This window comes from Terrapene carolina, unplaced genomic scaffold (assembly GCF_002925995.2).
Source record: "Terrapene carolina triunguis isolate 2854851 unplaced genomic scaffold, T_m_triunguis-2.0 Scaffold210, whole genome shotgun sequence".
Classification (NCBI taxonomy): Eukaryota; Metazoa; Chordata; order Testudines; family Emydidae; genus Terrapene; species Terrapene triunguis.
The window spans coordinates 40,567,762-40,584,216 of NW_020664561.1; the positions used below are offsets into that span (position 1 = coordinate 40,567,762).

Genomic DNA, 16,455 nt, shown 5'->3' on the forward strand with positions numbered 1-16,455 from the left:
CTAGCATTCTTAGACATTCCTGTACTGTTGTCTGAGGATTGCTCTGTAACTGACTCATAAGCTCTGCCACAACTTCACAGTTAATGGACAGTAAGTATGCTGTTGTGCTCCTACAAATTCCGTCTTTTGGAAAGGTCAGGTGATTTCTTCTTGCTTACCCTGAGCCCTGATGTGGCAAAGAGTGCAAGGATGTAATGGATGTTGTCTGAGACCTGCTGAGGAGAGGTTCCTTAAATGAGCCAGTCTTTGAGGTAAGGTAAACATGAATATTCTGTAATCTTAAAAATGCCTACCACAAGGCACTTGGTGAAAACTCTTGGGGCTGTTGACAACTGGAATGGCAGGACTCTACTGGAAACGTGAAGTCCCTAGTATGAAAAACCAACCACGCCTGCAGAGGACCGTTGGCTCTATGACTGGGGGAAACCAGCCCAACAGGAGTTGAAGTTTTCAGTTGTCCACTGAGACTTTTGTATAATGTAGGTTGCAGTATATCAATAATTACTGTATATTGTCGTTGCTCCATAGATCAGTCAGGTATCTGTGCTATTTAACCATTCTGGGCAGTGACACTCAACATATGGCTGTAGAGATGCATGTGACTCATTAAGGTTCCCTGTGTGGGTCTCACAGAATCCACAGATTTGTCCAGAACTCTTTTCATTCTGCCTGACACCTCTGAAATGGAGCATTACTATATTGCAGGGGTCGGCAAACTTTCAGAAGTGGTGTGCCGAGTCTTCATTTATTCACTCTAAATTAAGGTTTCGCGTGCTAGTAATACATTTTAACATTTTTAGAAGGTCTCTTTCTATAAGTTTATAATATATAACTAAACTATTGTTGTATGTAAAGTAAATAAGGTTTTTAAAATGTTTAGGAAGCTTCATTTAAAATTAAATTAAAATGCAGAGCCCCCCGGACCGGTGGCCAGGACCTGGGCAGTGTGAGTGCCACTGAAAATCAGCTCGCGTGCTGTCTTTGGCACGCGTGCCATAGGTTGCCTACCCCTGCTATATTGCTTGTTTTCCCCTAAGGTACTTACCATATTTTTGTCTTGAGAATTAATTTATTATTTAAACAATTGAAAGGGAAAAGAATTAAGATGTTTTATGTGTACAAGCACAAAAGAAAGCATGGGCCCTGCTTTCTGGTTTTCAGAGAAGTTTGTGTTCTGTACACATTTTGTTTCTATAGGTTTTATCTGTTATTATAGAAAAATAAGTTTTGTCACTAGTTATTTCATGGAATAAAATAGAGGTGTATCTGGGTGCCGCTAATAATTGTATGTGTCGTAGTAGACAAGTTTTCTGTCATGCCCTCATATATCATTCCTAAAAACAGCACTTTGGAATGTTTAACTCATTGTGAGCTTGGTACCATGATGTGGTTTATGGATGCCTTCTGAATACTGTACTTCTACAAGTAACATAACAGTGCTATGGTTCATACTATCCAGGGACATAGATATTTATGGGAGTACTACTGAGCATCAATGGGAGCAGACATTTTAGTCCTCAACCTCTCTACCATACTTAGTCATACAAATGAGCCTTTTGAGAGGTATTGTTTATCCAGCTGCTATCTCTGTAATTAAGCATATACTATAACACTACATAGACACAGGCAGATAAAAAGTTTCACATTTACTTTCACACAGTTATGATACAATTGAAGAACATACCATGATATCTCCTCAGCTTATTTTGTTCAAGCAAACCTTTGGCTTTTTTAACCAGTTCCTCTCTAGTTCTTTCCATGTGCCTTCTTTCTGCCTTCATTTGTTTCAGTTGTTCAACCATCTTGCTTTCTAAAGAAATTACAACCTACACTTAGTAAAGTTCTGGGTGCTAAAAGTGGAAAAGGCCAGCCATAGTTATGTCTCAGTGAAGTGCATGTACCATAAAGCATGCCCAACTTTTTCAGTTTGCGTCCCTTGCAGGAACACAGAGTAGGGATTCCCACAGTCCAGTATATTATCTCTAACACTGGCCACTACTTGATGCTTCAGAAAAAGGTTATATAAATGCAGAATGCACCCAGTCCTTTATAAATGCACAAATGAATTAGAACTAATATCCATATTAAATGCATATACATCACTAAAACTATATTTAAAAGGGAAGGCACAGGAAACACACTACATGTGTAGAAAACTGTTGCCAGATACCCAAAAACTCACGAGGGCTATTTCCTGCTGAAAGCATTTTGCTAAATATACTGCAACAAAATGGTTAGTTAGTGACTAGGGGCTAGATTCAGAAAGGGGACTTAGGCACCAAACTGCCTTTTTAGGCACCTAAGTCCAACATTTAGATGCCAGGGGCATTCGCAGAACCACTGCCCAGCTGCCACCTAATCCTGTAGATGCCTAAGTTTCCACTCTTAGAATCCCCTAAGTGTCTTGGGGCACGTGCAAAGCCATCTACATTCTGATGGTGCTGAGCAGTTCAGCTCCTAGCTCACACCTGAACACCAGGGAGATTCATGGACTAGCATTCCCCTGCCTATCTCAGCTGTCAGGTGTGATCTGGTACATAGTGCCGACTCCAGGAGTGCTCCATAAATTATAAATTCACCTTTTTAAAAAAACATTCACATCTTGAATAAAGGTTCAATTCCTTGTAATTTCTTGGAAGCATATACTTACTCTCTGTCTGAAATATGGGAACTTGAGATCTGTTTATAGAAAGAGACGGTGGAGGAGGAGGAGAAATGTATTGACTTGAATACTCAAGACGATTTATGTTATTCTTATCTGTCTAGAGGCAAATGAAAAGTATATAAATGCATAATATTCACCCTTGAATACTTGTACTGTATTTGGAGAAACATTTCTAATTAATGTAATATGCACGAGGGGCCAAACTCAGCCATCTCCTTAATCTATGCTGCCCAATAAGAATGCATGGGTGAATGGGAGGTCTGACTTTGACTAAGCTTTCTTTTTGTGTGTCATCAAAATAAATGTTTACTAAGCTCCAGTCAGTCAGACCTCTGCAAACCAAAAGAAAGCAGTAGGGTTGCGGAGGTAAATCTGATGGCAGAATTTAGCCTAAAGAACTTTAATTTCTGGTGATGATGCATGAGAAGAAAATAACCTAGCTTCTTTCTCAAATCCAGGTTGAATTTTAGGGCTGATAGAAAAACATCTTTTTACTTGTAAACTGAGAATATTTTATATAGAAATCATTGAGATACAACAAGAAGCTCCACAATGCCAATTTTATAGAATCACATTTCAGAGTAAGCTGAATATTAACATTTCACATAACTTTTATGAGATTTCCATTTCTCTTATACATTTCTAAGAGTTATCCTTTGATACTGTAATGAATCTTTCACTATCCCTGAGAAATGTATTGAATTCAAAGATTTGTGGTAATCTTTTTTATTATGTAGCTTTCTTCTCATCGAGTGATAAATATATTTATGTGTGGTTATCTTTTATCATTAATAAAATTTAAAAAAGAATGTAAATATGTGTATTCACACACACTGTCTATAATTTATGATAGTATAAAAATAACTTGTACTAAAAGTACCTCTTCATAGACAATCCAGCTGGTGTAAGGTTCCTTCTGACAACTAACAATCATTTCCTTTAAAAAAAAACCCAGAACTTTAAACTGCTGTAAAGTAGAGCTGTGTGAAAATAAATTAAAAAAAAAGTGGGAAAAATTGTAAAAATGTGTGTCAAATATTGAAATTTTCAATTTTTTCCAGCCAGCTCTACTCTAAGTATAGCAGAAGTCATAAGAGCAGCCTTTGTGTTGTCCAATTCCTTTCATAAGATTATACAAAAGTAATTCAACTAACAATCAAAAGTCACACCACTGCAGAGGGCCCACATGAGCTCTAATTTCCGAGTTTAAGTGGTACTCAGGACCTCAGATGTGTTTTCTGCACAGTTTTAAAGATGCTCTAATTTTGGCTTTATACTATACCTGTTGTTTTCAGAAGTCTCAACATACGTGGTTTTTTATATTATACTTCAATGGCATTTGTACTTGAATGAGGACTTCAAGATATTGCCAGTAGAAAATGGATACTAATTACTAAAAAGCAGCCAATGTCAATAAATGTCAATAAATCTATATTTATGGTTGGTAATGAGCAGGATCAAACTCAGTTAAGATTTAAAAAATATGATAATAACTAGTAAACGTAGTCTCTATTAAATGAAACAAGCTGCTAGTCACTGTAATGCCTGCTTTTGAGGGGTTCATTGATTGCTATTTTTCATTTGCAAACTTGTTTCAGAGCAGAATCAACTTTTTTCAATTATACTGAAACCTACATTTGAATAGTGCATCTTCGTAACCTGAGCCAGCTGTACTGAAAATTAGGAATTTTCCTGCTGGGAGGAATGGATCTATTTCTTTATACTACCACTAATATTTTATCTTTGAAAACATACCTTATCATCCTGTTTGATACCAATATCAGTCACAGATTCTCTAATTCCAGACTGCTGAGGGCTGAAGATAAAATCAAAGTACCAAGTAAAAATTAATTTAAAAAACATAAATTTGTCTTAAATTTAATTCGTGTATATTTTTCTCCTCAGTTTCAGTTAATAGAAGTATTTAAAGAAGTTTCCATTAATGAAATATTTTGTCAGTAGAACTACTCACTATAATTACCTTTTCTTATTGTGCAAATATTCCTTGTCTCCATCTTCCAATGATTCTGGAATACCGGAATCGCCTGCAGTGTTTCTTCCCATCCTGATAGCTTTTAGATTGCCTCTATTTTCCACATTTTCAGCCACCACCATAGGGATTTCTTCTACAGCAAAGTACAGAATATTTAGGCAACATATACAATATTCAAGGGTCCCTTTGGACTTTACCAATGGCCCACCAAAAGAACCAAGTTAAAAACAGATCTTGTTAGCATCATTAAGAAAAACTAGAAAGCTCACTGTTTTGCTTTAGGGAAAATAAAATGAAACTGTCAACTACACTGCATACAATATTATTTTGAACATTTCCTGATTTTTCATTTGAAAAAAGATAATCCAGTAATTTATACTTCCAGTGTCTGACTTCAAAGGCAGATTCTGATTTTGTCTAAATCAAATCTGTATATTCTCAATGTTATTAAAATGAGTGGCAATTACACTAAGATCCAATGTTCAAAATGAAAATATTGATTCAGAGGATGCACTCCTTTCAAATAAAATACAATCTTATATCTTTGTATAATTAATCTTAGAGTTTTTGAAAACGTGAAAATGTGCAACATTAGAAGAGGGATTCTCTGAACCATCATTTTTTCCCATTGTAAAACAGAAGTTTGGCTAAAACTTTGATAAGTATCCAAACCACTGGGTGCTAATCCAAATTGCTGGACATCCAGGGGGTTGCCTAAATTAACATTTAATGGTACCAGTGCACTTGAAAACTTGGAATATTATTGCATCTAGTAGTTTCTCAGTAGAAGTTTTATCAGATAATGCTAAGGTAGGACAATGTAAGGTTTTTATATTTGACTGTAAAACTTTTTAATCAGATTTTGAATATTGTATTAATGATGTGATTTAAAACTGTAATTCCATCAGAATGGATGCTGAACAAAGAATTAATTAGTACTTTCTTTATTATATCTTCTTCAGAAATGAAAGACAAGAAGATGGTCATAGGCAAACTACTAACGTTACATCAGTTGTCACTTACAATCCAACTATACCCATTTAATCAATTATTTCCTTTTAATCAGGTAGTAAAGTAAGGTAGGAGACCATTCTGAAGAGACTACTATAAATATTGGCTTCCAGTACTCAGCAACCATCCAGTGTTAGATGAAAATGTGTAGCTGACAGATCTCTTTCAAAAAAACATTTTCAATTCTGGCATATAACTGTTAGCTTTATTTTTGCTCTAATCCCGCCCACACCTTTGTACTATTTCCATTATAGTCTATTCAGGAAAAATGTTCAATTCTCAGTTTTAGGAGTCAAACTCTTTAATATTGTAAAAGCAAATTAAAATTCTACTTTGTGGGAGGACAGTAGAAATATTTTCCTTTTCTGAGTACTACAAGCATGGCTAAATGTAAATTGCAGTAGATATGGTTAACAATGAAAATTGAAGTGAATGAAATTACTTTCCCCATTATCGTATTCTAGTTCAGATTCTTGATAAAGGATTTTAATAATTTATTGCTCCTGATTATCATATGGAAATAAAGTCTTTTCATGCAAAAATCCACTGAGCATGTTGAAGTATTTCCCTGTATCAGCAGACAGGGATGAAGGAAGGCTCAGCCAGGATAAATCGTAGTTGCAGATTTCTGAAAGTTTTTTCTGGGAGAATCTTAAAAGGCTTTCATTTTAAAGTGTAAAATAGCTCAATAAAGCAGCTGTCTATAGATTAATTGCTCAACCACTTTATTTATTTATTATATAATGAGCCTTGATATCACAGGTTAAAAATTTTGGGTCCCATCTTTCAATTATTAGGCAAAACTTCTATTGAGGTCAACTGGCGTTTAGACTGTGTAATTTGGGCCTGATCCAGAACCCATTAACACCCATATCTTTTAGATCTTTAGACCTTTTCTGTGAATGACACTGGCAGACAATAACTAAAATCTCACTATGTATTTGACAAGGTACATGAGGAAACATCTATTCACTGTGGAAATTAAGATATTAGTGTACCCACAAAATTATATTTGTAAGTCAAAATTTTGAAAGTCAGCTGTCTAAAATTAGGCTCCTAAATCTATAAGGCATCTGAATAAAATATTTTGATTTTCAGGGATACTGAATATCTACACTGAACTCTTTGGGTGTTGCAGGTGCAATGGATTTAAGAGCCTAATTTTAGGAATTTATATTGAAAATGTTGAGGAAATCATATCAGTCAAATGGAGAACAGGAAATACATATGTGTGAATGAAAAATGGGACAATTGGACCTTGTGTATTGACATAAACCCATATTTCATGCCATAGATTAATAAGGATAGACCATTACAGTAGGAGGCATATGGTGTGAAAATTATGGATGAAATCCTGGCCTCACTGAAGACAATAGGAGATTTGCTGTTGACTTCAACGAAATCAGGATTTTAGTTATGGATTGTAATAAAAGTTTACATTTACCATCTGAAGGTTCTAGTATATCTGGTTAAATGATAAATTCCAGATGGGAAAGAAAACTTTCTTAAACTTAAATTAAGATTGTAAACATTTTGGTTCAGTCAAAAAAAAACTAGTCTTGAAATTAACCTAGAAAATCTGAAAAACATGGAAACTTGCCTCCCAATGTCTTCATCTCAAACACTAACAGATTAAAGCAAATTCAGAGTTTCTAAACCAAACCATTTTGGAGTTATGATGAACTAAACAAATTCAAGAAAATGTTCAAGAAATAAGCTCACTTCATTTTTTCAACCTTATTTCCCAAAGGCCTTTTCCATTTTGCTTCAAACTTTCCAGAAAAATTCTACCCCAGCATAAAACAATGGCTGCAAAATTTCAGGTAGATTTTGAGGAAAATAGGAAAGCGGAAGTCAAAGTGTTTTTTATAACAGAACACGGGCTTCAAATTTTTTAACTACTATTTCTCCACAATAAAATTTAGAGTTTATGCTGAAATTCCATTAAGTTACATAACTGGGCCTATATATTGCAAGGGTTTCAAAACAGTGGATGCAGTTAGAGCATTTTACTGTGTCTTTGGCACAACAGGGTGAGGTGAAGAAAAGAATTGGATTCCTTTGCTTTTGTGATTCCAAATCATTCTTATAACATTGTCTGAACAGTTTTTATAGTGAAATTAGAGATTTTTTTATTCTTGTTTAGCTTTATATGCCCCCTTTCTAAAAAGCAGCCTTAAAGAGAAGATGACTGGATTAATCATACCTTTTCTTCCAGGGGGAATGTGATTTTCCTGAGTCTCATTGTTCTTGGCTTGTTCAGTGCTCTGTTTTACATGATGACCTGAAATAGTCCCTTTGTCTTTTTGACTCCACCTACATGTATTAGATTCTTTCTGATCCTGGCTTAGATGATTTTTCTGAGCACTTTCCAAAGATGTAGGATTTTTTGCAGACTCCCACTTTGTGGGATTTAAACTACTTGGTATGCGTAGAGATTCATTGGATCCAATTTGGTCTGCATTACAATTGATCAGTTTTACATGGGAAAAGAAATACATAATTTTAAATGTGCCCTTTAAAATGTTAATAATCATACATTTTATTTTCTTCAGAGTCCAATAGCTGAAGACCTTTGAAAGCCTTAGTAAATGAAAACAAACTAAAAGTGATATTCACAAAAGAGCAACACATCCCAAATATGTCTCATAGCAAAGCAGTAAGGAATAAGTATAACCAGACCACATACACAAAATTAAAAGGAAACAAACAGATTTTGAGCTTTCCCCTAGATGACACCAATGACAGAAAGAGAGAATTTCAGGGTTATACAGGCCCCTCAAAAGAAATGTCCCTGCTTCCTAAACTCAGTGCTCTCAGTGGAGTTCATGGTCACATTACAGAATCTCAGACCATGCAGATCTTGGTGATAAACAACAGGTCAAGGACCAAGGCTATAAAACATCATAGGACTTATTGGTTGTATACCTTGCCAAGTTTGCATATTACATCAGTTTCAGATCTTGTGACATCTGTTTTACCAACCATGCTGCCTATGCAAGAGAGGCTCTCAATGAGAACCCGGGGATGGAAAATATGTGGCACAAATTACACACCTGCTGGATTTCTCAGGCTGCCAATTCAACCCTGGCACATCCCAGGGAAAATATCCCTCTCCTGCTTCCAACCAATTGTCATTTCCCTAATTTGAGCCTCCTCAGAGAAGAAAATGGGATTGTGCTTGTGATGCTGACAGACCAGCTCAAATCAAAGCCATAGGCCAATTCACTTGTGTGTGAATATCAAATAAATGTTACATGGGCTAGGAGGAATAGGACAGTTAACTTGTGTGTGGATATAAAAAAAATATTAATGTTATTGTCTTCTCTTATTTGTAACCTGTTGAATGCCATCGCATTACATTATGTATATCCCTGTTCTTAATTAACCCTAGATCAAAAGTATCAGAGGGGTAGCCGTGTTAGTCAGAATCTGTAAAAAGCAACAGAGGGTCCTGTGGCACCTTTAAGACTAACAGAAGTATTGGGAGCATAAGCTTTCGTGGGTAAGAACCTCACTTCTTCAGATGCAAGACTTCTTCAGACTTGCATCTGAAGAAGTGAGGTTCTTACCCACGAAAGCTTATGCTCTCAATACTTCTGTTAGTCTTAAAGGTGCCACAGGACCCTCTGTTGCTTTTTCCTAGATCAAAAGTGTATGTTAGTATTAAGATGGGAATTTACTTGATGAAAACTAATGAAGGATTGTTTCTGGCTGTCACAATGTGTTTACATTACATTTATCCGTCACACAAGATTGGAGACTTGGAAATATAAAAGATTGCTAACTTCAAAGCATGGGTCATTTTGTTTGACAATGCATATTCACAGACTCTGTTTGTGTTTAATCAACAAAGGCAGAGCCCATGCTGCAAATGATTATGGCTGCCAGATTGCCTTTCCTGAAAAGGTGCTATAAGAATGGATCCAGGGATCGATCCTGTATCTAGGGTTGTCAAGCGTCTGGTTTTCGACCGTAATGCCTGGTTGAAAAGCGACCCTGGCGGCTGCGGTCAGCACTACTGACCAGGCCATTAAAAGTATGGTTGGCGGCGCAATGGGGCTAAGGCAGGCTCCTTTCCTGCCCTGGCTCCACGCAGCTCCTGGAAGTGACCGGCATGTCGCTGCAGCTCCTAGGCACAGGTGCGATCAGGGAAGCTCTGCATGCCACCCCGACCCCGAGGGCTACCTCTGCAGCTCCCATTGGCTGCTAACTGGCCGGACATGGTGGCTGCCTCCAGAAGCAGCACGGAGCCAGGGCAGGCAGGGACTATGCCTTAAGCCCTGCTACGCCATCAACCGGGAGCCGCCTGAGGTAAGCGCCACCCAGCTGGAGCCTGCACCCTGAACCCCCGCCCCCAGCTGGAATCCCCTCCCTCACCCTAACTCCCTCTCAGACCCTGCACCCCAACCCCAGGTCAGAACCCCCTCCCACACCCAAAAACCCTCCCAGAGTTCGCACCCTGCACTCCAACTCTCTACCCCAGCCCTGAGCCCCCTCCTGGAGTCCACACCCCGCATCCCCACCCCAGCCCAGTGAAAGTGAGTGAGGGTGGAGGACAGTGAGCAACAGAAGGACGGGGGGGGGGGTTGGAGTGAGTGGGGGGCAGGGCCTCAGAGAAGGGGCGGGGCAGGTTGGGCAAAGATGTTCAGTTTTGTGCAATTAGAAAGTTGGCAACCATACCTGTATCTCTGAAGTGTTTTGGATTCTAACAGGGTGAAATACTGAACAAGTGGACTGAGATCCCCAGAATTACTGTGGGTAACCCTGAGAGACTTATAGAACACTTGCAGATTACCACATCTCTGCTATCACTCTGGACTTACAAACTTGGACTCACCTATTAATGTATTTTACCTGTTTTAACCTCTCAATAACTCTTATTTCTTTTTATTGGCTAATAAACCTTTAGGCCACGTCTACACTAGCACTTACGTTGACAAATCTTTTGTCACTCAGGTGTGTGAAAAAACCACCCTTCTGAGTGACATAAGTTTTTTCCAGCATAAGTGCTCATGTGTACAGCACTATGTTGGCGGGAGATGCTCGCTCACTGAAATAGCAACCGTCGCTTGTTGAGTTGGTTTTATTAAGTTGACGGGAGAGCTCTCTCTCATCGACATAATGTGGCTACACAACGATCTTACAGCAGCACAGCTGTATCGGTACACCTGTGCCGCTGTGAGCTTGTAAGTGTAGACATGGCCTTAATTAGTTTACTAGAGAAATTGGCTTCAGCGTTGTCTTTGGTGAGATCTGGAGTACCAACTTGACCTAGGTAAGTGACTGGCCTTTTGGGGTTGGGAGTAACCCCTAATGTGATGTGATATTTGGTATAGTGACCAATATCATAAAGTGCAGTTTGTCTGGGTGGCAAGGTAGGAGGACTATTTGTGACTCCATGGTAAGACTAATATAGTGATCCAGGCATGCACATATGTTACTGGCTTGGTGAAATCTAATTATAGATATACCACCAGTTTGGGGTGTCTGCCCTGTTTTCTGACAGTTTGACCTGAAATTGGCACTCATGGTTGTGAACCACTTCAGATAACATGACATTTCTCTTTTTTTTGAGCTTCCTTATAAAATATAAAGGCCTGAAACAGCAAAAGAAACATCAAGTCTGATCTTCTCTAGCTTTGATGGAGAACATGTTGGAGGTCTCATGTATTTTGTGAGGTTTCTCAGCCCTTAACTCAAAAGGCTGGGTGTTAAATATTTGAAAGAGATCTTTTCTTCCCTCCTTTTGTAGAGTATTTTGGTTTAAGTGTGCGTTACCACCAAAACAAACAACAAAGTTTTAAATCTCAATTAATCAAGTTTTAATGGCATGACCTCCCTGATGTCATAAACACACCAGTTCTCCAGCTGTCCACAATCTCTCCCAGAGAAGAAAAAAACCTGTATTGTAATGTAAAAATTAAACTGAAAAAAAAAAACATTAAAGAAATACAACAAAAAATCACCCTTTCAGGCCTACTTTGTGCATTCTAATCAGGCAAAAAAGAGCAGAAATCCATTTCCCTTCTTTTACAAGTCAATCTGAACAACAACAAAAATCACCAAATGCGAAGTACAAAAGTAAATTATTTGACCGTTAGTATAGTACAGTTAGGTGAAGGAAATGGCTTCGTCTTCAGATCTGAATTTGATCATTTAAGTCAGTCTTCTAACATTATTTCAACAGGTTTGGATTTGTTTGGGTTTTTATAGTGTAATTGGCCATTTTCTTTTTCAGTTCCTGTTTAGGTCTGTACCAAAGCATCTCATTCTCCCTTCCCCGTACTAGTTAAATCTTACCTTTCCTTCTACGTGGAATCTGTTTTTCCCAAGTCCTGTTGTTCAGGCTTTGTTCAGGTTTTATGTGCAAAACTGAAATCATTTCTTTTTCTGTCTCACTCCATCCTAAAGAACTAGAATCTTCCTGATTCTGCATGAGAGTATTTTTCTGTGGACTTTCTAGAAATGTTGGACTTTTTTCATGCTCTTTCTTTGGAAGATTTAAAGTACTTGGTCCATGGGGAGACTTATGGGATTCTGCATTAAAGTGCTGTGTATCTGGAGTTGTTGATAATGAATAAGCAATTTCTAAGTGGTCCACTCCAGGGAGCAAATATAATTCGGGATGAAGTGCCTAAAACATACCATATGTTAATTAGACAAGGAAGAAATAATTGACATGAAGTGCACACTTGAAATGATAACTTGAAAATTATATGATACATACATGTGGGGGAGCAAATAACTTGAGTTTCAGTTCTGTTTCTTGCTTTGCTTTCACCTTGGAACATAAAAAAGCAAGTAAAATCAACAAAATACTTCTGCAAAAGGAATGCAGCATACCATTCCATTTGTATGTTATTTTCTTTGTAAGTTACATATGATAAATTACATTTATTACACTAGCACTTTGGGTGGGAAGAACAGACGACAATTCTCTGTTTTCTGACATGACATCTATTCATTTGTACTTTTGTCAGACTCCAAATGTGTGCTATAATCAGCCGAACAGGAGTGTGTGTGTATTTTTATAAATATCTTCACCCCCTTACGCTTTCACTAAGGGCTCAAAGGACGTGAGCCAATTCCCAGCTGAAGTCAGTGGAAAGACTCCCTGTTGACTTCATTAGGAGTTGGATTAGGCCCAGTCTGAACAGGAAGTGTGTTTTAAGTAACATGCTTCTCTCAATTCAATTGTTAAAACAAAGCAAATATTTTAATGTAGGAAAAGAATCCACTGACTCTCCTGCTGACTTCTACTGTGCTTAAGGAATTTTTTATTAGTTGTCTTGATATCTTTGGCTACATCCTTTTCAGATTTTTTTCACTTAGTCCTTTTAATAAACAAAATCTCAGGTGATCAATGCATATTTAAGAGTATATTTGAAATCAGTGTGTCTTATAGAGAATAAGAAATCTGAACTTCTATTTAACCCTGTCTTTAACCAATGAAATAAATTAAATTAAACTAAATATAGGACAAAATTCTGTTCTCAGTTACTCAAAGGCAATAACATTGATTTCACTGTCTACAGTCAAATTATTAAAAAAAAAAAAAAAGTTAACGTTTTCCTAATTCAAATGTTTTCCTAATTCAAATTCCCCTTACTTTGTAAGAAAGGTGCAGCTCTTGGAATAGCTTACATTGTTACTGTTGCGAAACAGCAGAACTGAAAAACTCAGCAAATATTTGATCACAGAGATATAAATACAAGAGGTTACCATGACCCCAAACAAACAGGAAGATTATACCAACTGCATACGACTACTTTAAAATTCACAAGATTAAAACAATATTTACAGCTTGGTGCTAAAAATGTCCAGTTATCTATGCTAGGATATTTTAATTTTCTAACTATTAAAGAAAAAATAGTTTATTAAATATCTGACAATCTCAGTAGAGCAGGGTAAAAACTTCTCTGTTTTGCTTCAGAAAAGTTTAATGGGAGAAAAAGTATAAAATGTTGTCTAATATCCAGTTTCAAAAAAATGCAAAAGAAGAAATCTAGAGAAAATGCAGAAATAACTTACCACTGCTAGCTTTTTCCCTATATGTTTCAGAAATATAAACTTATCTGCAACAGCATCTTCACCCAGGAAGTCTCCAAGCTCCTCCCGCAGTGCTCTCAATGTGACATGACGAGGCACCCTAGAACACCATTATTCATTATTACAGTTGTAAGAAATGATGATGGCTATTTAGTTTGCAATGTGAGAGTGTGCCTGAAATGTTGCATTTCCAGATCAGACAGGCTTAGTGTTTCAAAGTCATGATGGTGCATCACAATATGATGATACTGTGAATCAAATGCAATTACAACACCACCTGAGAATTGTTCACATCTCAGTTATCCATACAAAAAGCAAAGGGGCAGGACCTGCAATTTGAAAAAGGTGTGGGGAACACTTTTGCTTGTCTGACACTAGAAGACAAAATTACTGGGAACTACAATGAGGGTATCTGTGCAAAAGACAGAGCTTTCTTGGTGGAAGGCCCAAAACTGCGGAATCAATTCCCCTAGGAACTAAGGAGTATCACAGATGCTCTCTAAATGCAAAGTGCATCTTGCCTTCTCTAATAGAAACATATAGGAATGTGTGTGCACATGCGTGTGTGTTATTAAACAAAATACTCCACAGCACATACTTCTTCCCCAGAGAAGGATGAGAGAACAAAAATATGTGATAGATGTTAATCATGTTAGTGGACAAATTGGGAGAAAGCCCAGAGGAGAGCAACAAAAATGATTAATGGTTAAGAAAACATGGCCTACAGAAAAAGATTGAAAAAATTGGGTTTATTTAATCTGGAGAAGAGAAGATTCAGAGAGGACATGGTAACAGTCTTTAAGTATGTAAAAGGTTGTTATAAAGAGGAAGGTGATAAAATGTTCTTCACTGAGGACAGGACAAGAAGTAATGGGCTTAAACTGCAGCAAAGGAGATTTAGGTTAGACATTAGGAAAAACTTCTGAACTGTAAGGGTAGTTAAGCACTGGAACAAACTACCTAGGAAAGTTATGGAATCTCCATCACTGGAGGTTTTTAAGAACTGGTTAGACAAACACCTGCCAGACATGATCTAGATAATACTTAGCCCTGCCTCGGTGTAGGGAACTAGACTAGGTGACCTATCAAGGTTTCTTCCAGTCCTACATTTCTATGATTCTATGGTGCTTAATGCGCTACTGGAAGGTACTTAGGCCTGGTCTACACTAGAAAATTAGGTTGTTTAACTACCTCGGTCACAGGTGTGAAAAATCAACACCCCTGAGCAGCGTTGTTAAGCCGACCTAAGACACCCCTGAGCAGCATTGTTAAGACGACCTAAGTCCCCCTATGGACAGTTGTAGATTGATTGAAGAATTCTTCTGTTGACTTAGCTACTGCCTCCTGCGGAGGTGGATTACCTAGACTGATAGGGGAATCCCTCCCATCGGCATAGGTAGGGACTACACAGAAGTGCCACAGCAGCGCAGTTGCAGTGGCACAGCTGTACTGCTGTAACGTTTTAAGTGTAGAAAAGCCCATGGATACCAAGGTAGAGTAGAATAGAAATGGAACAGAGCCAACCACATGAGAATGCAAGGTTCTACTTGGGAATTTGGCCCTCTTTGGTTGGCTGCCTCCTCATATGCTTTGCCTTCACTTGTTGTCCATCCTTCAGGGATGGTTTCCCACAGCATGGGACCTTTTGGGATGGTATTGTGACATGATGATATTATGAAATATTTCAGATCTCATCTCATGAGCCAGAACTGACTTTTCTTTTTATTTCCTTGTATATTCTAAGGCTAGACAGGTAGGCTAGAAAATTTCAATTTAAAAAACAATGTTATTTAATTAGAGCACAAGAGTTTATCTGAAAACAGACAAATTTACTATTTTTGTCTTTCCATCATGTAGAAAAAAAAATCTAATGTTTTACCTCAAAATTTTTACCTCAAAAAGAAAATATTCATTCTTTGTCTAAACCTTTGAGTGTCAAGATTTAGCTAACAGCAAATTTTTGCAGCCCATATAGCAACTCCTGAAAATAAGCTCGAGCATATAATGCAAATACAGATACAATGTTCACTGCAACATCAAAACAATACCATAATAAACATTTGATATGTTTACCATAAGCTAAACAGGTTCATAATTTAATACCCACAATTTGTGTGCAATACCCACACTCTGGGTTGCTTTGCTATTTTAAACTTGATTTCTACATTGCAAGATCTCCATCAGTGATTAGTTTTCTTCTCAAAGCTCCACAAAGAATGTGAGAGCATATTTACTTTGGCATCCCTCCATGCTTTGTAAGGAGTTCTTATTGGGGCTCATGTGACAAGGACAACTAGCTATCCTTTTGGTATGCAGAGGGCTTACAATGCAAGTGAACATTTCAATGTATTAGACTGCTTGGTGGTACCTATTACCTTTAGATCATTTTGATCTTCTGTAACTTCTCTGCACCCATGGGGTTCCTAATGGCTGTTCTTGTGAGTAAAGACTATAGTCCCCTTCCTTACCTGTGATCACAGACTAGGGCTCAATCCTGCTTTACGTGGGAGTGGATTGGGCTTCAGCTGGTCATTCACACCAATATTACCTGCCTTCAATAGGAAGTCAGGGGTAACATTCTTTTAAAGCAGCAGAGTCCTGTGGCACCTTATAGACTAACAGATGTATTGGAGCATGAGCTTTCGTAGGTGAATACCCACTTCGTCTGGCATCTGACGAAGTGAGTTTTCACCCACGAAAGCTCATGCTCCAATACGTCTGTTAGTCTATAAGG

The 16,455-nt window shown here is 37.6% G+C and overlaps 1 protein-coding gene across 1 annotated transcript in view; it reads right to left on the reverse strand.

Moving 5' to 3' along the window:
* Positions 1-16,455, reverse strand: part of LOC113405049 (spermatogenesis-associated protein 1-like) — a 36,491-nt gene that overhangs the window by 13,318 nt on the left and 6,718 nt on the right. Inside the window, exons 4-11 of the mRNA XM_026655563.2 lie at positions 13,704-13,821; positions 12,400-12,453; positions 11,973-12,306; positions 7,876-8,127; positions 4,647-4,791; positions 4,421-4,481; positions 2,651-2,762; positions 1,685-1,810 (exon numbers count right to left, since the gene is read on the reverse strand). Coding sequence (XP_026511348.1) covers positions 1,685-1,810; positions 2,651-2,762; positions 4,421-4,481; positions 4,647-4,791; positions 7,876-8,127; positions 11,973-12,306; positions 12,400-12,453; positions 13,704-13,821 — 1,202 coding nt within the window. The remainder of the gene's footprint in view (positions 1-1,684; positions 1,811-2,650; positions 2,763-4,420; positions 4,482-4,646; positions 4,792-7,875; positions 8,128-11,972; positions 12,307-12,399; positions 12,454-13,703; positions 13,822-16,455) is intronic.